The sequence below is a fragment of the Erithacus rubecula genome (assembly GCF_903797595.1).
Source record: "Erithacus rubecula genome assembly, chromosome: 1".
Taxonomy (NCBI): domain Eukaryota; kingdom Metazoa; phylum Chordata; class Aves; order Passeriformes; family Muscicapidae; genus Erithacus; species Erithacus rubecula.
In genome coordinates this window covers 13,809,210-13,832,379 of record NC_136658.1, presented here as the reverse complement: position 1 = coordinate 13,832,379, position 23,170 = coordinate 13,809,210, and the positions used below count along the sequence as shown (strand labels likewise).

Here is a 23,170-nt window from a genome sequence, read left to right as displayed (position 1 = left end):
TGTTTTGTGTTTATATATGTATACATACATAATCATCTGATAAATGTCCTTATTTTTATTTCTGTTCCAAGATAGTGTGGAAACAAAGCATGGTGTCTGACTTTGTACAGACAGCTTCTTTTGGCTAGACAGAGACCTCTTTTTTTTACCTTGAGGTCCATTCAGGCATCCATGGAAGGCTTGTGTGGCCTGGAAAAGATGGAAGCTGATGTAAAAATAACAAGATTTCTCTTTAATAACTTCACAACTTCCAAGTAAAGTTGGTTGATTTTTTTGGCAGCACTCTTCTCTCGTACAAAATCTATAAGGGAAATTAGGTGTGTATTAACAAGTTCTATCTCAGACTATGAAAGTGTCTAAAGACAAGAGTCTAAAAGCTGAGAGGAATTTTTGTGGATTGCTGGTTTAGGGGGCTGGGCAGGGCAGATGACAGCAGGACAGCTCTGAGCAAAGCTATGTAAAAGCTAGATCTCCTGGAGGGAACCTGGACAAACCTTGAGAGCTCTGTCTGTGAAGAGCTGGATAAAGCATTGCAGAAGCACAAGAGGGGATAAAATCACAGAGTGAATCTTTGACAGTAAAAAAAAAAATTACTAAGTGACTTTTAAATAGTATTTTAAAACCTTACTAGTGCACTCATATATTGAGAGAAATCAAGGACATCCTGTTGGTTGCCTGTATTTTTAAGTTGATATGGGATATTTTCAAGTTGACTTGGATAATTCACAGCACAAACTGCAATATTATTTTATCTGGGAAGACAAATCACAGTAGATCAGGCTGCTGAAAAGATGCTGAGAGGACCAGAACCGTCTCATCTTGTGGCTTCCATAGCTGCAAATGCAAAAAGCACATCATAACTTTCAGTTAGAGGAGAGCAAATGGTCAAGTGTCATTTGCTCTGGGGTTTCTATGGAGTTAGATGCTCTCAAGGATTTGCTTTAATCATTCAGGAATGCTGATTGTTCTGTAAACAATGCCAAACATGACTTGTTTGAAAAGAAATTGGCTTGGTTTACTGTAGGGTGGCTTTTTTATTTTTTGGGAGAAGCATGTTAGTATTGAGTGGTTTGTGTATAGGATGGTGAGTTAAAACAGCTGCAGAAAGTCTGCACCTGCAGTACTTTTCTAGTAAATAAACCACACAAGCACGAGGCCAAAAATATCTAGGAAGATTCAGTGAATGCAGTGTGGGGAAAAAAAAATGAATAGATAATAAACTCTGATTCTGCTAGGAATATCTGCATTATATAGTAATTAGGTAAACAAAATCAGGAGTACAGAATCAAATAAAGCAGCAGATGTCTTAAAGATTTTCCCTTTATTGACACCATCATCAAGCACAATAGTTAATGTCAACAAAGGGAGAAGTCAAAATAGCACCATATTTGTTTGCTATGGAGTGATGTCCATGTATATCACATCCTAATCACTGGAGCAATTACCATTGCTTGCATCTCCATCTCATTTCCTTGGCTGAACATGCCTGGGATTTTGGACAGTGATATCATTATTCACTTTGCTCTGCTATTTGTATTGTGTACCTGCTCCAGCAGATATCATCAACACCTAACACTACTGTGCTGTGCAGAACAAATTTGCATTTGAGAAGGTCTCTATGGCTACTGGCTACTTAACTGTACTGCATCTCTAAAAGCCAAAGTTAAAGATTCTTTGCAGAATTCAGACAATGACCAACTGTTCACTATCTTAAATCATATCTGCACCCAGTGCTGTGGCTATCAGCATATACTTGTGTAGGGTTGATTAGGTACAATCTCTGTTTTCCTATTTTGGATTAATATTTAGACAGCCTTTTTCTCAGGGCTGCAGGCTGACTCCAAAGAAAAGAGTGACTCTAGAGGACACTTGCATGATAGTGAACAGATTAGTTATACCTGCAGTGGTTCAAGTTGTAGCATAAACTCAAAAGGTTTTCCATTAAAATTCATGTTGTGCATTTTGACACAAATTCCTCCTGGAGCTGTCTGAAATAAATTCAGTCATTGTCTTGTGTTACAGGAGGAGAGCGTCAATCTGGGGTGTAACCAAATTATGTATTACTCATAATTTCTGACAAACAGGTAATGATGGGTGGTTTGCAGTAGCTGCTCAGTGCATGTATCCCACCCCTCGGGCTGCAAGCTGGGTGTTAAATAAGAGCCAAACCCTTCGAGGCAGGGAAGTGTTTGTGTTCACCAATGACTCAGCCATGATAACTCCCTCGGGGAAGCACCAGCACAGTTACATCCGTCCTGAAGGGGTCATCTCAGCTAATGAGCCATAATGGCTCAACAGCACCATCATAATGGGCACCACTAAAGACTTAGAGCATCAAGAACTCGCAAAAATTTCTTATGACTCACAGGATTATGTAATTCCATTGTCAAGTTCCCCGCCCTGGGGGAGGTACTGAACATTCCCACCTGAGCCTGATGATGTATAACTGGGGACTTGGGACACCATCAGCACCACCACTGGATGGATCCAGAGGAGGACCAGGACTTCTACAGGACCTCTGCTTTCAACAGAACCACCACTTGATGGGACTGTGACCATCATCCTGACCAACAGGATGGCAGGTTTACTCTGACTTGTGGGTTTAAGACAGTTTCTGTGTATCATTGCATTTATTGTAATCTCTCCATTAAATTGTAACCCCAACCTGAAATCTCTCTCAAGGTAACTGTGTGGGGTTCATTCCTCCCTCTGGTTTACTTTCAAACCAGCACAGTAATTTATGCTGTACTAGTTTTCAGAGTGCAAAAAAACTCCCTAACTGGGACTAATCCAGAAGGTGTCAGCTCAATAGCTCTGAGTCTTAAGCTTCCATTGGTTCCTTCAGAAATACAAACCTTTGATATGTTCTGTACATGAATCAAAAAAGCAGGCAAACAGTATTATCTCCTGTAAAGAAAATGGAGAGCACTCAAGTGGAGCAACTTCAGAAGGAGACAGTGAGTCAGCATTGAAGTCTGGACCAAAAATCAAGCTTTCCAACTTGGAGCCCTATTCTCAGAGATAAGAACAAATGGAGAAATCATCTCCATTAATGCACTAGCTGCAGCATTGTTCTGAAAGAATCTGAGCAAGCATTTCTCATACAAATAAAATATGGCTGAAAAACGCAGTAACTTCTATTTTGTTGGTGTGAATGAAACAAGCCTCTGGCATCAGAAATTCAGTGAACATGGCTAAATGGCAGGTGTTATGTGGAACCACGTGCACATATTCAGAGATATCTGGCAATGTAGTAATTGTGTCCCTGTAACAGGCTGCCTGTCCCCCTTCAGAAATCAGACAAGTCCTGTTCTCTACTTCATTAGGTTATGAAGCAGGCTGAGGTGGTTTATTACTGACTGTAGAATAGTATCAGCATTTATGGTTAAGGTCCACTTGCTTCATGAGTATTCAATGAGAAACTGAATGGCTGAACAGTGTTTGTGTGCATATACATAATATATTAAAATAACAAGGCTGTAAAATAATATTAGATGTGGTTTGTGAAAAAAGAATAAACAGAGCACAGAAGTGGCCAAAAAATGAATCATGACATGCATGTTTACTCACTACTGGAAAGTTACCACATCAAGATTGAATAAAAAAAGCTCAGCATTAAAGGCAAAATCACATCTGGGTATAGTCTAGAATTGTTTGTGTTGTATTAAATTTGAATATAAGAGCCCTATCATTTTGTGATCCAATCTGTGCTGCCTTCTTCAGGAAGAGGATTTCCATTGTTGGCCCTGCTGTGAGGCAGAAGTGGGATTTGTTGCACTCCAGCTATGACAGCTTCTGAGGTCTGGTAAGAACATATTTCTATACTAAGATGACAAGTAGAGAAAGAAAGGAAAAAAGTGTATTGGACCTTCTGTACAGATCTTGAAAGATGATAAAGAGTGGAAAATAGGACACAATCTTTGTCCTTTTCTCTACCAGCAGGTCATCTCCAAATTTTGTAGACCTTACAAAAGTGCAAAAAGTGTCTTTACCTCTGACCTTTCAGTGCATTATCACTGTATTTTGGATATTGCCACTTGTGTTTAATGTCTGTAAATAGAAATACCTATTTCAATGAGGTCTCCTGGTACTTTTGACTTTTCCCCATCTATTCACTGGAGTCTTTCCTGCTTTTCTTGAAGGTGTACAATCCCATGGGTCTGCCCCACTCCTACCATAGGCAAAAGAAACCTCCAGCCTTCCTGCACTCCCAGTGTGACAAAAAAAGCAAGTTTGGCTGATCCAGAGAAGCAGCAGTTGAAATAGTCTTTGATTTTAGCACTAGGAAGAAGTAATTACAAAGAGGTACCAAGCCAACCTATAATAAAAGAGCTACATGAATCTATTTTAGTTTTCCATCCATCCTTTTTTTTTCCCCAGAAACTTGCAAAGAGCTTCCTCCTGATTGCCTCCATTGTTTCAGGGAAGAATTGTTTTTGAATGACTTCTATAAGCTTTAACAGGATGTTGCTTCTTTGCAGCCATGGAGTTGCTTTTCCAATATCTGAGTTTAGAAGCCAACTGGTTAGAAAATTTGCACAGCAAATCCTTTCTAACCCCTCAAAGCCATGTGATCATTATCCTAAAAAACAGAAACCGGTGTTAAATTATTACAGCTAAGCCTGCCATTGTTACTGTTTAACTAATTTCAATGTACGGTTGTGTCACTGGTGTGTTTCAGCAGCTCAGCTGTTACCTGCCTATCAGAGATCTGTGAAATTCACCAAGTGTGACCCAAGAAATTGACAGTTCATGAGCTTGTATGAGAAGATTCGTGTTTGTATGAGAAGAGTCTTCCAGCTCTAAGGCCTGGCTGTAGGGGTGAGATGCTGTAGCATTACAGTCTCTCACTGCATGTTGCAGATCACCTGGCAGGTGACCTGAGTTCTCTCTTCTGCAAAGCATCCTTCCACATCCAGACAGAATTTTGGCCAAGAGTCTCAGTGGATGGCAGTTCTGACCTCAAGGGAAGATGAGTGTGAGAGTGGCAGTGAGCACAACACAGCCTCTGTATTGAGCCATGCACCAAGGGCCTGTCATAGAATCATATCACAGAACCCAGCACTGCCAAGCCCATCACTGAACCATGTCCCTAAAGTGACACAAAGGGCCATACACCCTTTAAACACCTTCAGGGTTCCTGAGTCAATCAGCTCCCTGGGCAGCATGATCCACCCTAGACCTCTCCTGCTGCAATTTCAGGCCATTTCCCCTTACCCTATCACTTATGATGGGGAGAAGAGAGTGATCCCTACCTCTGCAACCTCCTGTCAGGTAGTTACAGAAAGTGAGAAAATCTCTTCTGAGGCTCCATTTTTCCAGGCTGCACACTGCAGGTTCCTTCAGCTGCTCCAGATTTCCATCCTCTCATGGCTTTGGCTGCAGGTCCCTGTTACAGGGTGGGTCTATCAGCCCCTGTCTCAGGAGCCTTGGTGGGAACAGAAATCCTGCCACAGGATTTGCACATCGGTGGCAGAATGGGTCAGGCTCTGTCACACTGAATTTTGGCTACAATAGCAGCTGTTTCAACATGAAGCTCCTAACATTCCCTTTCAAGTTCTTCTTACAGGTTTACTATACCAATTATAACAGTGCTGTTCAGAGGGTGAGACGGTGAGATCACATCGGCCTCCTGATTTTGACGGTGTTTCACGAAGTCCTACATTTTCATTTGATTTCTTCCTTGTTCATCTGCCATAAGCTCTCCCGATGTTCCTGCATATCTTTGTTATCAATGGTGTGTCATGTGTGAAATGGCTGTGCTGACTCATCACCTCGACGGCAACAGGAGACACCGGCTTGCTGTGCAACCTTGCCAGGAGAGGCAGAACGTGTTAAACAGCCGCTATTTGCTTATTTAATCCAAACACCACGTTTAGATTTGGGTGTTTTTGAAAAGATGGGGGTTGCGGTGCCTCAGCGAGGGGGGACCGCGCATGGAGGAGCGGCGCTCCCCGCAGAGGCGGACAGGCAGCGGGGCGCGGAGCAGAGCTGACCGGCCGTGCCCGGAGGAGGAGCGGAGCCGCCGTGGGCAGCGCTGCGGGCAGAGGGGCCGGTCGGTGATCGGCGGTGCGTGGGCAGCGCGGAGGGCAGAGGGGCCGGTCGGTGATCGGCGGTGCGTGGGCAGCGCTGCGGGCAGAGGGGCCGGTCGGTGATCGGCGGTGCCGTGGGCAGCGCGGAGGGCAGAGGGGCCGGTCGGTGATCGGCGGTGCCGTGGGCAGCGCGGAGGGCAGAGGGGCCGGTCGCGCCGGGCCGCAGCGCCCCGCGCCGCCGCCAGGGGTCCCCGCAGGCCGGGCCGCACCGCCCGCCCGGGGGCGGGCCGGGCCATCAGCTGACCGGCCCCGCCGCGCCGCGCCGCTCCCGGAGCCGCCGCAGATCCGCGTCTTCCTCGGCAGCGGCGCGGCCTCGAGGATTTACAGCCGGACCCCGCGGCGTCCCGCCGGACGGCATCCCTCCTTCCCCTCCTTCCTCCCTCCCTCCCCGCTCCCGGCCGCCGCGATGCTGCCACACTTAGCCGTCCTGCTGCTGGCCGCCGGCGCCACCCGGGCTCTCGAGGTAAGCGGGGCAGGAAGCGGCGGGCGGGGGCTTCCCCGGCACCCTGGACCGCTTCTCCGGAGCTTTGTCTGCCCGCAGCCGCTCCCGCGGCGTGGCTTGGCCGCGGCGGGGCTGCTTTCCTAGGGGTGTTCCGTGCCTAGCTGCCGCCGCTCCCCCTTCGCCAAACAATAGGAGCGGCGAGCCGGGGGGCGGCGGAGGCGCCGGGCAGCTCCCGGGGCCGGTGCTGGTTCGGCTCCCTGCGCCGGTTCGGGCGCTGCCGCCTTAACTTCGGCCGCCGCCCGCCCGCAGCGGGCAGGGGTCCGCGGGCGCTGCTGCGGAGCCACGGCAGGGGCGCCGGCTCTGCCTTGGGGCTCGGCAGGGGAAACTCGGGAAGGGCGGCCCCGCGGCATCCCCCGGTGGGGCGGGGGCTGGGGGCTGCGTGCCCCCGGGAGCGGAGCAGCGGCTGCGGAGCCGGCGTGTCCCCCGTGCGGGGTGTCGCAGGTGCGCGGGCGGCGGCCGCGGCTGCCCCGGCTGGCGCAGTGGCCCCGCGGGGAGGCGGCGCCGGGGGCGGTGGTCGGGCCGGCCGAGCCCCCCCGCGGGCCCCGGGCGCGGGAAGATGGCGCCTCTGCAGTGCAGCAGAGAGGAGGCGCCGGCAGCCCGCGCCCCTCCGCCGCCGCCCCTGCCCGCCCTCTCTCCTTCTCCGCGGGCCCTCCCCCGGCCGGGGCTGGGGCTGGGGCTGGGGCGGGGGTCCCCCGTGCCCGCCCGGCCGCAGTGCTGCGGGCTCGGAGCCCGGAGGAGGGGCTGGCGCGGCTGGGTGCGGGTTCTCCCCCGTTCCCCCCCGCCAGGTCTCAAAAAAGAAGGTGTGGGAGGGGTGAGTCACCTTCTGGTCTCCTTCTCTCCCTGCTTGCCATACTTCGGCCTGAAGACTTCGGCTTGTGTCCTCCTCCCGCGGCAGTTCCCGCTCCTGGGGCTCGGCGCGGGGCGGATGACAGCGTTCAGATGAGAGTAGAGACGGATTCCTGCGGTCCCTGTCCCCGCAGGGCATGGGGATGCAGCTCTGTGGCTCAGGAACCCCGGTCCCCGTGATAAGGAGACAGACAGACAGACAGACAGCTCCCTAGCAGCCCTCCGTCCCTGCAGCAAGGCTGCCAGCCTCAGGCTCTTGCTTTGAGACATGATCTTGCCAGCATGGAGCAGGATGTGTCAAGCCGAGCAGTTCTACAGACGCTCAGACATTTAAAGCTTCCAGTTATAGGACTCGTTAGGGTTTCAGTGGCTGCTTTCAAGCATTTGTTGTCTGAATGTAATAGAAGGAAATGTCTGCCCTGGGTGTGTAGCTTAAGTAAAAAATGGGATTTTATGATTGAGACCGTAAGATAGACAACAGAAGGATTGGGCTTTTCTGTTGGGTCCTTGTAGCCCTGGCCTTATGGATAGGTGTGTAGGTGTTACCACTGCAAAGGTGCTGGAAAAAAAAGGAGTTTTGGATTTTGCACCAGGACTGAACGTCTGTGCTCAGAGATGTCTGCGATGGTGCCTGGCCAGAATTTTGAGAGACATCCTCTGCCTGGAAACATTTACTGAAATGGGCACTGAACTGATTTTTGTGCAGAATCTCTCTGTCTTCTCACTCCATGTGGATGTTTGAGGCTTGGCATTTATCCCTTTCCTTTATATTTGGTGGTGAAGTAGGTTTTAACATCTGGTGGCCTTGTGATAAGGTGTTTGTCAGTTTTGATTCTGTAAGAATGTTTTAAGAAAGCCACTTGTTTTATAACACTAAAATATTTCATAATAGAAATTGTATGCATGTTCTGCTCTTAAATTATCTTTTTATGATAGAGGGTGAAATTTTTGTGTTTGAGTTAGATTTTCCGTAGATCTCTTTTCTGAAATGAAAATATTTTTCCTGCCATTTTAGCAAATACTTTCTGGAAAGCAGCAAAGAATCTGTACTTTGCTTTGTAGTGTACTTTTGCTTTGGGAAATGGTATAAGGAAGAGAAAATCAGGAACAAAACAAATTCCGTTTTGCACATTAAAAATTCCTTTATAAAATTACAGGTAGATTAGTAGTGATTTAGCATCTTGAAATATTCTGTAGTGATGTCCTGGTGATGCCAGGTTGCTTAGTGTATTACTTTCTGACCCCCATGTGAATCCTACTGACTGTGGTTGGGAAATCCATTGGCTGAGAGCTGTCAGGGTTTGTGAAGCTGCCATATTCTGCAGCAGCTATTTTTGCATTTAATCTTTTTCAGTAATTGTCTGGTTTTAGTAGATGAATGCAACAGACAGTAACTATCCTTGTGAATTTCTGTGAATGATGCCAGTTTATAAATCATTTCCTCTCGTTAGCACACTGAGGTTTCTGCCATGCCTGTTTTGATCCCTGCTCTAGCTGCCTGTTTCTGAGCAAGGCTCCTTTACCAGATGACTGAAATTAAATGAAGTATCGGTATGTCATAAACTGACCCTCAGGAAAAAAAACCAAAAAGGATGTTTCTTGTCAGTGTTTTTCTTTAAACTGGGTAATGTAGTGCTTTATAGGTTCTTAGTTTTGTTATTTTGGTGGTTTTTGTTTGTTTTTTTAAGTAGAAGGCCCCAAATATTTTCTTCATTGTTCAGTTTCTTCATTGTTCAATTTCCTAGTAGATTTCTCACGAAATGACATTAAATGTGGGAGGGTGAGCAAAGCCTTTACTTTACTTCTATCACAGACTTTCAGTTCCTCTTTCTGTCAATTCTGTTCCCAAATTTCCCTGGCAAAGGTTTACATTTGTTGCAGGATCCCTTTTGCACTTTTATTTAAGATGCTGACGTGGGGTGGGTGGCTGGGTGGGTCCATAGGGGAGGCTCTCTGGGATCATCAGGATCCTTGGCAGCCAGGTGAACAAATGAGCTACTAAAGAAAAGAAGCTTCTCCCGTTTTCTCATTTGTCTTTTGTTTGATTAATGATTAACAGACAATTTTGAGACTTCCATGATCTTCAGATGCCTTTTCTGTGGAAAAAAACATGATCAACTGCTGTGCTTCTTCACAAAACATGCATGAAAATCTGAGGAAGCTGGCAAGATCTTCATGTTTTTAAATTTTAATTTTTTTCCCCGTGAGTGGTTTGTGTGACATGTAAACCATCTCCCTCACACATTTTTAATTGATCAGTGTTGAATTACAGGGCAAACCCACAAGAAGCATAGATCTCCTTTGGCTCTTCATGACTTGAACTTTGCATGTGTTTATTAAACTGTGAAGGAAAATAAACAGTTTGATTTATAAGTTGTGAAGAAAAGGTATGACAATTTCTTTTAATTAGTAGTTCTTTTCCAAAACAAAGTTTAGCAAAATAGTTGAAGAGCATAGTAACTTCATCTAATTGCTTGACAAAATGACAGCTGTTTCTGAGTAGAATAATTACTTTTAGTGACTCAGTGAAATAATTAACACAAGCTGTTGGGTGTGGAGGCTTGGTCAAGAAATTGGGAGATAGCATCACGTGAAGGAGGTCTCTGTGCCCAAAGCAAGCCAGGCTGATGGGGCTTTCTGCTGCTGAGTCTTGGAAATGGAGCTCTAAGGACAGAGCCTGTGCCACCTCTCTGGGTAGCCTGCCCCATCACTGGTTGGTTGATTCACCTCTGTTGGAATTCTTTAGGCTTAATTGACATCCTTAGTCCTGAATACCATGAATGATTTAATTTTGACACCTTCCAAAAAGGTATGCAGTAACCTGCAGTTGAAAAAATTGTTTCAATTTAATAAATAAGAATTATATTTGACAAATGTCCATGTGTATATATATATATATGTATGCACATAATGCATTAAAACACCTTATGTGTCAAGATAATGTATGCAAATATATTAACCCCTGAACATATTTGCATATATAATGTATTACATTTAACATTACTATATGTATGTGTCTGTATAAAGTGTGTTAAACCAGCAGACATTTTCATACCTCCTTACATCAAGTCAATGAAGAGATGAAGAGTGCTGCTGATAACAATGTAATTTGCTATATATATATATATATATATATATATATATATATATATATATATTGTAATAGGTTCATTGAAACTGTTAGGTGAGATGTCTGGTGTGGTTTTAACAAGTAAGTCTAGAGCTGTGTTTTATTGGATTTAAATTCTGTGGATTTTGAAAAAAAATTCCTGTGGTATAAGAAGATTAAAAGTAAAGCAAATTGAAAAATACTGAACGAGGACTTTATGTAAGCTTGGCTAGCTCTTAGAACGTGCTCCTGTGATGAGAGTTTACAGCAGTTGCTGCCAGGCTGAGGAATGCCAGGGGCAATGCTGATAGCAAGCTTGAGCCTGGAATAATTTGAACTCAGAGGACTCTTAAGAGAAGTTAAACTTTCACTCAGACCTGTTTTTTGCTTAAAGCTGAATGCAGTCTGATGAGTCCTCATTCTCACAACCTGATCTGGAGTCTGCCTACCTTATCTTAACTGTTCTCCAGGCTGTAGCTTTTGTAGGTTTTGAAAACACATTTTCTGCTCTCTTTGGAAATACCAGCCAGCTGAGAATATCAGCCAGTAATGGCTGTGTGTCTTTGAGTCTTAAGCCCTAAATAAGTCACTTTTATTGTAATGTCATACTGGTTCTGAAACCTAGACTTTTTTCTTCATTTGGACCACAAAGCCATTAGAGGGCTACCTGATTATTAAATCTTAATGTAGATACCAAAGCTCCCCAGATGCCTTCACTCACCAAAAATATTTATCTTTCCATGTGAGAATTTACTCATAGAACAAAAGAGCAACAGTATAGATGTGGCCTCTATTCGAGGAGATCAATTTTAATTACAGCAAATTAGTATGTTTACATTTATATATATATGAATGGAACACCTCAGGTCCCTTGCTATGGAGGATATAGGACTGTTTTGATTCTGCCCTATTTAGAACAACAATGATTCAAGTAATTCCAAACCAAATATTTAACATGATGGAAATCAGGGTGAGAGGCAGTGCACTCTAAGGTTGTAATCAGTGCAGGGGCTTGCAAAATGTGCTTTCCAAGTGACAAGCACATCTTGGAGTGTGACAGTAAAGATGTTCAAGTAAGTCATGTTTTTTAAAAGGGTGGAAAACTTTACATCAGTTACTGACAGTAAGGACACCACTGTTACGTGGTTGTGTGCTGCAGATTTCTTGCCCTGCATTGATTAACAGAAACAGGACTGAGCTGAGGTGTGGATGTTGCTTTTTTTTTTTTTTTACTGAAGCTCCCAGAGCTTTATGAGAGCTCTGACTTCTTCATCTGGGGAGCAAGACTTCTGGCTTTGTTTTTTTGATAGTCCTCCCTGCAAGTTCAGGAGAAATTCATGCTCTTAGGGATTGAATATTAAAGGTTAAGTCAGTATGGATTGAGGTTTTCCAGAAGAAGTAAAGCTTCTGGCCAAGTGATGGCATTCCATGGACCCGTGGGACAGCCAAGCTTTAAACAGGGGGGTCCATGAGCCAGGATGTTTGTGGGTTTGCAGCCTAGCTGCTCTTTCCAGGCAACTGAGCTCACTCAGGAGCTGGCTCCAAAGAGCTGCTTCTGCAGTGGCCACCACTGAGTGCTCTGTCACCCCTCTCTAGACTGTGCTGTGCTGAAAGGAGCGAGCTGTACGTTTTTTGGTAGGTGGTCATCTTCTGTCAGGATTTCAGAGACCTGAGCTGGAAACTGGCCACAAGCAGTCGGGCTGGCCCATCTAAAAGAGCAGGCAGCTTCTTTGGGAAAGAGCAACCTCCAAAACCACATTTACTGAAGTTTGTGCAATAACATTTAATTAAGGTGTTGGCTCCTTTGCCTCTCTCTGGCGACTTGCAGCAGGGCATTAAAGTCTTTTCATATATCACCTCTCGTGAGTGTCTGCTTGTTAAAACTTAGTGTAAGTCACTGTGAAAAGGCAGAAATCTCCAAGGAAGTGCATTCAGGGATGGATGACTCCACTCAGTTCCCACTGACCCATTTGGAGCTAATCCAGATAGGAATTCTCTGTTCTTCATCTGGTCTCATATTTCCCCAGAGCAGAGCTTATCTATTCAAGCATAGCAAGTAACATATGACAGGAATGGGGCAAAACTGGTTGTGCCTGTTAGTAAAAACATTTTAAAATGGTTCCTTTTCAGAGCAGGCTACCAAAGTCATCCAATATGACAATTTATGTGGTTTACAAAATCTGTTTGGAATTACAATTAATCAAAGAAAGCACATGTTTAATAGGTGTTCAGGATGGGGGGAGGTTGGAAATTCCCTGTATTTTTGTGAAGCTGTATTAATATTGGACTTGAAGGTTTCTGAAACTATGAAACATGAGTTTACGCATATACAGCTTAAATTTAGGTAATATAGCTAATTGATTCTAGTGGATTTGAAGTATACTGTTAAATTGTAGTGAAAGTGAAAAGTGCCACCTCATCCACCTCCAGCTGTTAGAATTAGTGTCCAATGGACACACACTAAAAAACATGGAGTTGGAGCAGGATTCTGGAGTTGTTTCCAATCTCCTTATCATACATTGTCTTTGTGCCTGCAGCAAACCTTCTCTTACCTTATCAGAACAACTTTAAAGTAGAGATTGCTCATTCTGAAGATTTAACCCTGTAAAATTGATTTTTCTCTAAATTATGATTTCTGGAAAGGGGTGAGTTTTTTCCTCTGGTCAGATACCATAATACAGTTTTTTGACAGATGACTAAGGGCTAATTTGTCCTCTTGTCTATGCTTAGTTATGTACATTTATTTGTAACTGCAGTTTTGGATCTGCAGCTACAATATACAGAGTCCTGAACTGATAGAATTATGCATTCTGCTTTCTCATCATTCAAATGTAACTACAAGCTCTTTGATCCCTATGCCTTACCTGAAAACAAGGGGAGGTAGGTTTTTTTAATGTATTGCTGTTAAAGGTTTGATTTCATAGTAGTTATTTTTTAAAGCTCCTCATGAACTAAGTAATGGCTTCTAGTTAGTTTTTTTTTTTTTTCCCTTGGAAAAAGCTCTCTTTAGTATACATCCCATATAATGTGTACATATTTGTTTATGTAAACAATGGAAAGTACAACATTGTTAGGGGAAGGTAAATTGAGAAAGGGATGAAAATGCAATGCAATAAATGGCTTTAAAAAAGCATTCATTATTTTGGGTGTTTTCTTTTGTTTTTCTTTAAAGGCATTGTAAATTTAAATGTAAATGTTGATTGATTGTTGTCTAATTATTGAATGCTTTCAGTATGGAAAAATGAGGGGTTTGTGCATGCATGGTATTAGTGAGCATCTAGACCTGTCACATGCATTAAGCTGTTGGGTTGTTTTGAAGTTTATTTGATACTCTCTTGCAGCTCTGCTGAGTGTGCCTTGTCTGTCCTCTGCCCAGTTGTCTTAATTGTCAAGTGGAATAAAATTGCTTTTAATGACTAATCTTGCAGCATCGTATTTTTGTTGTTTTCTTGTGCCAGTTCTGTCCTCAGTTTCATTATGTCTTAAAAGGATGATGATGCTGAAGTTGTTTAAGAACAAGCTTTTTAAACTGAGAATTTTGGAACTCCAAATTATCTTTCTTTCAGTGTTGCTTTTCTCCTAGTGCTTGATTGCCAGCAATTTGCAGATGACAACTTGTAATCCCAACATTTAGATTTATCATGAGAATGTCAGCTCTACTTCATATTAAAGAAAGAGAAAACAAAATGAAACAAAGTTGCCCCCCCCCACCAAAATAAAATTAATATTTAAATTTTATGCAGAATTAGAAAGCCTAAAAGACCAAATAAGAGGCCCAGAGACACAAACATGTGAATGAGAGAATTGTGAAATCTTCTGAAGGGAGCTGAACTGACAGTTCCTTTCACTTCTTTTTAATTTATTTCTACTTTGGCATAGTTTCTTTTGTTCTCATAGTGGTAATGTAAGCTGTCAGGATTTTTTTCCTTTTTCCTGCCAGTCATAGCATCTGAAAAGGCACTTTCTCCTTTTCCATGTGCAGAATGTTCTTCCTAGTGGTGGTCACATCTCTGAGCTGTGGAGGTGGAGTGACTCACCTTTCCCTGCCAGCCTCCTGTTGGAACCCAGGCTGAAGCAATGTTTCTGACAAAAGTCAACACTTGCCCTCATGGGTTTAATTTGGTGAATGGCCAAGATGAGCTGGGTGGGTGGGAGAGGGGCAGATGCTGTTCCTGTTGTGCCATGAGGGAGGGAGGGAGGATTGCTGGCTTGCCCTGGCTGTCTTCACAGCATCCCTGATCCAGTTCAGGAGGTGCTTATTTGGTCAGAGGAGCTGATGCTTTTCTGATCATGTTTGCAAGAACATCCAGTGGACAGCTGAGCCTGGAGAGAAAAGTGTAATTGCTGATGAATAGCAGGGTCAAATTAAATCAGGGCATTTTACTTTCAAATTAGTCTATTTCTAAAAACACAGTCAAATGAGACTTAGGCTTTGTCAAACACTTCTAGATTAATTCATAGCTTTCTTGTGGTGATTTTATGATGATACTTTATTCCCCAGTCATCTGCTTTATGCCCAGAAATGGCTGTGGTATCATTTAGGTGAACCAGGTGTGAGGTTGGAGCCTGGGAACGCTGGGCAGGGGCTCTGTTCAGTCTCTCTCTCTGGTGTGCTCTGGACTGCATGGAGGCTGTGCTGGGAAATCCTCTCACCATGGTTTTTGTTTGTTTGTTTGCTTGGGTTTTTTGTTTGGTTTGGTTTTGGTTTTGGTTTTTTCCCTTGAACTGTTTTCTTCTTGGCTTGTTTTTCTTTTTGGCCCCTCTGGGGAGCCAGTGGGGAAACTGCCCTGAACCCAAGACCTCTGAGGAGCTGAACCAACACAGCAGAGGACATGAAACTCCTCCAAGTTTGCCTGCTGTGAGAAGAAGACCCAGGCCAGAAATCCAAGAGGTTCCCAGCTGCTGTGTGAGCTCTTTTCTCCTCCTTCCCAGAGATGAAGAAGGGCATCCACCACCTTTGCCTTCCAGCCACGCAGTGAGGTGGTGGTGGGACCAAATAAGGATCAAAATTTTTTCCCCCCTGTGTTTTGTGGGTATCTTGCTTTGTTAATAAACAGTTGTCTTTTTTTCCACTTTCTTCCCCTCATACCTATTTGTCATTGTCAGAAGAAAAGGGAGTTACTGAAGCCCTTTCTCCTTGGAGGAAATTCTCTTTCCAGGGTGATTACTGTGATTTCTCCTTAAATTTGTCTCTATAGCCAAGATGATAGTTATAATTCTGTTTACAGAATTGCTGTGGGTAATGGCAAAAATACTAAAGGTCAAGGCTGTAAAACTTGGGACCTGGTGTAGGTTGCTTGTCTCATGTGAAGCATCCGCTTTAGTATGAGTAAGGCTAGACATGCTTGAATATGAATGCATGCATAAATGTTTGTAATGTGTTTTAAGGAAATTGTCTCTTAACTGATAAGAGAAAGTTTTAATTAATCTGTCTCTTGAAAGAGTAACAAAAGGCTGTTTTGTACTCCTTTTGTGAGCAGAGAGAGAAAATGTGACTTTCAAAGTGCTGTTGACTGGTGAGGCTCAACAGTAATGGATGGAAGCCTTGAGCTTTCTGTAGCTGCTGTAAAACTGGTGTTGGACACTGAGTCTCATAATCAATCAAGTGACCAACATCCTTTCTAAGAGGGATGTTTGGCCTGGAGCATATGTTGAGAGTATGCCATCCTCTGAGTGGGGCATGGGGAAGAGAGAGCTGGGGCAGCAATTGGTATCTCTGGTGGATAGAAGTCATTTAAAACAAACAAAAAAAAAATAAATGCAACACTGGAGGTAAAACCAGGTGAGAAGAACAACCTAATTTAGCAACATAAAGACTCTGAGAAGTGCCTTATATGCTTCCTCAAAGAAGAAATACCAGGCAAGGAAAGGCATGATGAGTATCCTGTCTGGAAAGCTTTGCACGTAGGAAACTGGGTACATGTTTTTGTCTGGACAAACTTGGGGCAAGCTGGCAAGATAAAATTTTTTGCCTTTAGATATGAAGACTGCAGAACTGATTTTCAAAGGAGGTAAATATAAGATGGCTTCATCATTGTAAACAAGAGAAATATAATAATAACGTGTAATGTGGTTAGATCAAATTTCTCTCTTCTAATTATGGAATTTGAAGTCTGTTTGCACCTGGTACTCCCAATACTCCCAATTGTATTCCCTGAGGGAATACACTGGTGTCTGGTCATATAATATTTTGTAGATAATAAGACTGGTTGCAAATACAGCATGAATTATTTAGTTGTTGATTTCAGGATATGAGATTTGGTGCTTTCAAAACATAATTAAGCCTCCAACTTGATATTTTTATCTTTTTAAGTCTGTTGTGAGCAAGTGTTTTAAAAACTGGTTATTGTAGTTTGGGATTTCACAGATAAAAATGCACTAATATGTGCAGAACTAATAAAGGAGACAGTTGGAAAGTGTTTCTTCTTGGTGTTAAATTGTGATAAAAAGTGAATGATAAGTTTTTTTAACCCTTTGAAAGATTTTTTTTTTCAGCAAGACTGGTAAAAAACTAAGGATCCTGGATACTGTTGGGTAGGGCTGATCAAGTTAGCACTGTATTTGCTCCATGTCTTTGCTCCATGCATTCAGCCCTGCTCCTTGGCTCTTCAAAACAGAAATTTTCAAGAAGGAAAGAAACAGTTTTAAGAAATTCACATCAACAAATAAGGAGTACTTAATGCCTTTTCATATCTTCTCATTTTTAGATGACTGAGTCTGCAGAGGGAAAAAGCCCCTTGTGAGGAAGATCACTGGATAATGTGGGTAGAGCAGTAGCTCCTGTGTTCCTGTGACAGCTGAGGCTGGTGTACAGGGCCACAGGAGCCTTTGGGGAACACTGTGTTTAAGCTGGAGCACAGATATTTTTTTTTTAAAGCTTTATTAAACTCTTGCCATTACTTACTTGTCCATAACTTACTACTTTTAAATTCCACAGAACAGTTCCAGAGAAATCTGCAAGTTAAATTTTAGTATGATAGCGTTGCCTTGGCTGCTATCAGCTTTCCCTGGAATTAGGCTTCTGGCAAGGTATGAGCTTGTCCAGGGGATGAAAGAAAACTGAAGTAGTCGTGGGTGTCAGCACCACTCCATCAGAGCATCATTTGTTTTGTTTGTATTGTGCTTGTCCAGAGTTAAGATTTGCTTTGAATTATTGCCTTTATTTTGATCTCTGGAGAAGTGTGGGTGGGAGACCTCCCAGGATCTCCGTGCCCTTGCCAAGCTCTGCAGCTCTGGTGCTGTCTCCTGAGATTCTCCTGCCTGTCTGGGATGATGGGTTGTCAGAATCCATCACAGCAGGTCCAGAGGGGCTTGTGAGTGTGTTCTACTCCAGTGAAAAATCCTGTTCTCACTTACTGTGCAGTCAGTAAACTTACAATTCTTGTGAGAATTGTTTTCATGTCAGTGTTATCTTTTTTGGTGTTCAGCTTCTTTGATCTTGCTCTAATAGTTTTAATTCTTATTTTAAGAGCAAACAATGGTATATAAAGTTCATTTAGGAAAAAAAAGTCAACACCACCCATCAACACCCCAAAGAAACCCCACTCCCAGCCCCACTTCTCACTCTAGCCCTCTTTGGGGAAGCATTGTGTCACTGCTTTTGGTCATGCAGCAGCCAAGTTGCTGATCAGTCTGAAGGTGATCTTCAGGGGAAAGAAAATGGAAGATTTTACTTGCTGCTCTGTGGCAGGTGTTGGAAGAACCAGATTTGAATAGTTTTACTGAGTTGATGAGAACAGGCAATAAACGACTTGCTGAGTGTCTTTGGAAAGCTAGTGATTCTCTTGTAAGAATCAAGGGGAAGAGTAGAGAGAAAGCCTTACAATTGCAAATTAATCTTTATGTGGTTTAGCATTTCCTAATTAAAAACCCTACAGATTTTGGTAATGTGTGCTTTGCAGATTGATTCTTTGGCTTTATTTTGATGAAAAGTATATGTCATAGGATACCAAGTTTTCTTCCTAATCCAGGTGGTGCAGAAATCTGGAACTAGTGTGGGGTTTTTCTGAGTCAAAGTATTCAGAAAATAAAGGGGAAGTATGTTGAGTCAACTGTTCCGATGACTTCAATTTCATATTACAAAAAGCATGTAGAAATTCCATTGGAAAGTGTCTCAACATTTTCAGACCTATGCAGCCAAATCACTTAATGGCATCTAAATGTGTGTGGTGTCAAAAATATAGAAGGTTTTGAATTTAGTGTGCCACATCCCCCTTGTTGTTCTGCTTGTGCTGTGGAAGGAGAGGGTGCACCTGGGGGAAGAAAGGCATGCAGGCAGTAGTGCCTGCCCACCTTCTTGGGGTGTAGTCTGTAGGAGATGCTGTGCTATGTTTGAATTTTATGTTTTCCTGCATGAATTTTATCTTTTCCTTTATGAAATTGGGAGGTCACAGCTTTCTGGAGATCCTTCTGTAACAGAATGATTGATTGTTACTTTGGAGACTTATTTAAATTGTAGGTGGGGAGGAGTTGGGTGTCACTAACTACATATGGGGAATTCTGACTATACAGGTGTGTCCTTCAGAGAAGCTTTTGTTTTAGTCAGGAAGGGAATACCAAGGCAGGAAGACTAAAATCATGTAGAAATGAAATAAAGAACCCTTGGTAGTTCCCTCTTCAATATACTTTAAAAGTATTCTTGAAACTTCCCATACTGAGTCTCCCATTTTTTGGTGCCCAGAATAGAGACTGTTGGTCTTTTTGCTTTTGATATTAGCAGGTTTATGTACAATATAGAATGTTAGTTATGTGCAGTGCCTGGATTTGGTTTAAGGATGCAAGATTAGATTCTCTTACAAGGAACAATAATGGACAAATAGCTTGTCAAGCAACAGTTGACAAGTTAATGGCAAGAGATTTATAAAGCTTTTAAAAAACCCACAAGCAGCCAAGGAATGGAAAGGATATAATGGCTTTGTTTTCAAAAGCAGCACACTGGTTATGAATTTGTGTTTTCAGAATAAAGTCAATAATGCAGTTCTACTGTTTGTGTTGTTTTGATTAGGTACTCAGAAATGCTTATCATAATTCCTGGATCACTGGCAGTCACAAGACACAGCTGGGATTTTTAGCAGAGTACTCACTTAAAGCATACCACAGGAGTGTTGGAAAAATCAAATTTTGTTTTGACATAGCTAAAAATGCAGTGTTAACAAGAGATTGTCATTTAGAATAGCAGTGCTTCATTTCAGTGTCCCCTCAATTTTCAGTAAACTTTTTTGTTGTGTAGTTGGCTTCCTTGCCAGTGCAAGGCATATTATGCCTTATGTGAAGAAACATTTGGTATACACAGGTTTATTCCTTTTTAATAAAAATACATGTTTTTGTGTAGTGGTGGTAGTTACTGGAGTTTTTTTATTTGTTTGTTTTTCTTGCAGGTAGGTTGTTAGATCCAAGTGCTGCATATATCCCTGGCAGCTTCTTGCCACTGACACTTTTAGTACTTGGAGTTATCTGCAGAACTAATTCTGAGTTAGGAAATGGGTTTGGTTGCCTGAAACTGTTTGTTTGAAATATGTAGCCCAGTTGTACTTGAAGGTACACATACAGCAAATACTTTATTAATGCTGGCTTAGTAGACACACCCATGTCTCTGGTGAATTTCTCTCTTCCCAGTTAATGATGGGAGGCAATGAGAAAGGAGAATTAAAATTACATGCTTTGCTTGCAATGATTCTCCCCAGGTAAGGTGATGCTTCCTAAGAGCCTCCCTTGGTGGAAAGTCTTACAGACTCATTTTTGGTCTTGTGCTTAGAGCATCCCCTACACATCACTGCTGTGCTCCCAGCTCTGCTTGTTGGTCTCTGTCACCCCCTCAGTCCTCATCCTTGAGGCTGCACTGCCAGACAGGAGTTCAGCTGCATGTGATGGTTCTCTTCCAGAAGCACCTCTTCTGAGTCCTCTGCTTGGATGGTGTTTGCCATCCTGCTGTAATTTTTGGTTTGTGATGGCACGTGGGTGTGTTTGACACTGGCTGTTGTTTTCCTTTCTCTATGTGCAAGCACATACAGTTCCTACACAGATGATTTTTCTGAGGTGTCAGAAGGAAACTATTTTCTCTGAATGAAATTTAGCTCTTTAATGGTCTTTTAGAATGTCCTTGTGCCCTGGGGAAATCACATCAGTGTCAGGGAAGGCACTACAGTTCTCCTATTAGCCACATCTTTTTGTCAGCTTTGCCCATACCTTTATGAGGTGAGGCACTTGTTTTGAACAGTTATTATGGTTTTGAGAGATACACCCCCATTCCCTCCCTCATCCTGGAACTAATCCCAGTTCTGAATGAGTTCATGCTTCAAGTCAGTGGTGGTTGGTCTGCCAGCAGGTTTGATAGCTTGGTGGACTATTTCTAATAACTTCCAAAGTAAGTGAGGAAAAAAGACCGGCTTCCATAAGCCTAGCCTATCTGGGCTTAGGATGTACATTTTGTACACCTATTTTTAGAACCTCTTGGAGTGTGAACTGGAAGTCATGCTGAGCCTTGCTTGGCTGTGTGGCATGTGCTGCTATCAGTTGATAAACCCCAGTGAAAAGGCCTTTTAAGCCTTGAAGGGGAAAATATCCCAGTGAAGCCTTGGAGGGGAAGATACACAGCATAGAGGATGGAATAGGTTGGTGTTCTATGGGATTGATACAGCACTTTGGTTTCAATAAACTGTTGCAGCTTTACCTCCAGTTCTGTGTTCACCTTTGGGTACCCCAATGTAAGATCTAGAGGTGTTGGAGAGTATCCAGAAGAGGGCTGTGAAGATGGTGAAGGGCCTGGAGAGGAATCCATGTGAGAAACAGCTGGGGGCATTTGGTCTGTTCAGCCTGGAGAAGGAGAGACAGCTTCCTCTGGAGGAGAAGATCACTTCTCTGTGGTGACCAGTGACAGGACCTGAGGGAACAGCTGGAGTTTCCAGGGAAGTTTAGAGTTTGTATTTACTTGAGAATTTGTATTTACTTGAGTAGAAAATTTAAGCTTGGGGTTGTCTTAGACTGCCTTCTCTTTTAATAAATTGCATATTAAATTAATCCTGCTAATATTATGCTAAAGTTTACCTCTAGAGTAACAGAATGAAAGATGGAGTGTAGCAGGTTGGGTAGTACTGAGATTTGACTTTATTTCCTTTGATTGTGTCTGCACAAGCAAATCTAATGTCAGCTCCCTGGCATCGGGCAAAATCACAATAGTGACTGGGCATGTGTAGGGTTGAACACTCCAGCTCCTGATGATAAACCCAACAAACAAAACTATCTCTAGAAAATGACAATGTTACACAATTAGCGAAATAAATAGAACCCACTCTGACCTCCTTTTATGTAGGTCAGTAAAGATTTCAAAGAATGTATCTGCATGTTCCTGTTCTTTTGCTGAAAGTTGTGGTGCTGGTAAATTACTTTATTATCCAATTCTGTGCTGTTCAATCTTCTTCACTGAGCACCTGAATTATTTTTCAGCTTTCATCTTTTATTTATTCCTGAGAACAATAGTTAGGTTTAGTAGCAGAGTTCAGATGTTATGCTTGAGGTAGTTCTAAATTTTTTATAAGAAACACTTATTTATAATTAATTTATGGTCAAATACTCAGGTGGCTTTCAGAAAGGCTAATGCTCTAGCATCATGTATTTTTCAGAATTTTTCCCAAGCTAATTTAAATGCTACTCATCTTTTCTTGTGTTTTTCTTAAAGTAACAATCTGATGAGATTTTCCTGCTTTTTTTTTTTTCTTAGATTTGTTTCATTAAAATAAGAATTAAGAAGACATATAACTATCACAATCTCAGTAATTTAAAAAACTTTTAGTGGGCAGCTCACTTATGGCCCTGTATTAGAAGTGTTCTTTAGCATTACATAAAAATTTTTACAATTTTGGAAGTAGAGGTTTGGACAGAACTGCAATGTCTTTTTTCAGCTACTGCTGTTGGTATTTCCCAATGTGATTCTTGGAAGTGCAAAAATAATCAAGGTATGCAATGCAAGAAGAGAAAACCATGATCAGTTACTGTCATATAGGTGACAGTCCCAGTCTGATGCTCCATTGGTATGTTAATTTTTGCTTGGTTGCCTGGAGAGCTTCACTTTTTAGTTTGCTGGGAATAAGGAATAAATGTGCAGTATGTGGGATGCTGTTCTCTCAGAGTATTACTCTGCTAATTATTTATTGAGCTAACCAGTGGTATATATTTTAAATCAGTGAAATTAAATGTGTGCCAGTTACAGATCTGGTCCTGCAGAGGAAATAAATGCCAAAGTATAATTGAAGCAAATAGTATGTTGACTATGCATATTGCATATCTTGAAGCTGAATGTCCTTAGAGAAGCAGTGACTGTGTACAGTACCTGCACTTCTCCAGCCACTGCAGCCCTGATTGCCAGCACGTCTTCCTCAGTCATTGTTACTGCTGGAAGAGACATTCTGTCTTACCTGTAATTGCAAATAAATCAGGCTGACAGAGATGCTGCAAGACAGGGCTCTGCTGCTTGTCAGGGCCTTAGAAGCAAGAAAAGGTTGGAGCAGTGAGGATGTGAAGAGGAGCAGCTGGATGTGGCAGTTCCCATGTGAACAGCAGGCTTTACTGGTGCAGGGAGCAAGCAGTGTTTTCAGAAGTGTAATAAACCTTAGTGGATAGCAGTGA

At 42.7% G+C, this 23,170-nt stretch overlaps 2 protein-coding genes across 4 annotated transcripts in view; both read left to right on the top strand.

Annotated features, from left to right (window-relative positions):
- Positions 1–23,170, top strand: part of ATP5PF (ATP synthase peripheral stalk subunit F6) — a 282,601-nt gene that overhangs the window by 41,678 nt on the left and 217,753 nt on the right. The window lies entirely within an intron of this gene.
- APP (amyloid beta precursor protein) overlaps positions 6,331–23,170 on the top strand; it is a 181,890-nt gene continuing 165,050 nt past the window's right edge. For both annotated transcript variants that reach the window (XM_079299170.1, XM_079299169.1), the window contains exon 1: positions 6,331–6,555. In XM_079299170.1, the coding sequence (XP_079155296.1) occupies positions 6,499–6,555 (57 nt within the window). In that variant the 5' untranslated portion in view covers positions 6,331–6,498. The remainder of the gene's footprint in view (positions 6,556–23,170) is intronic.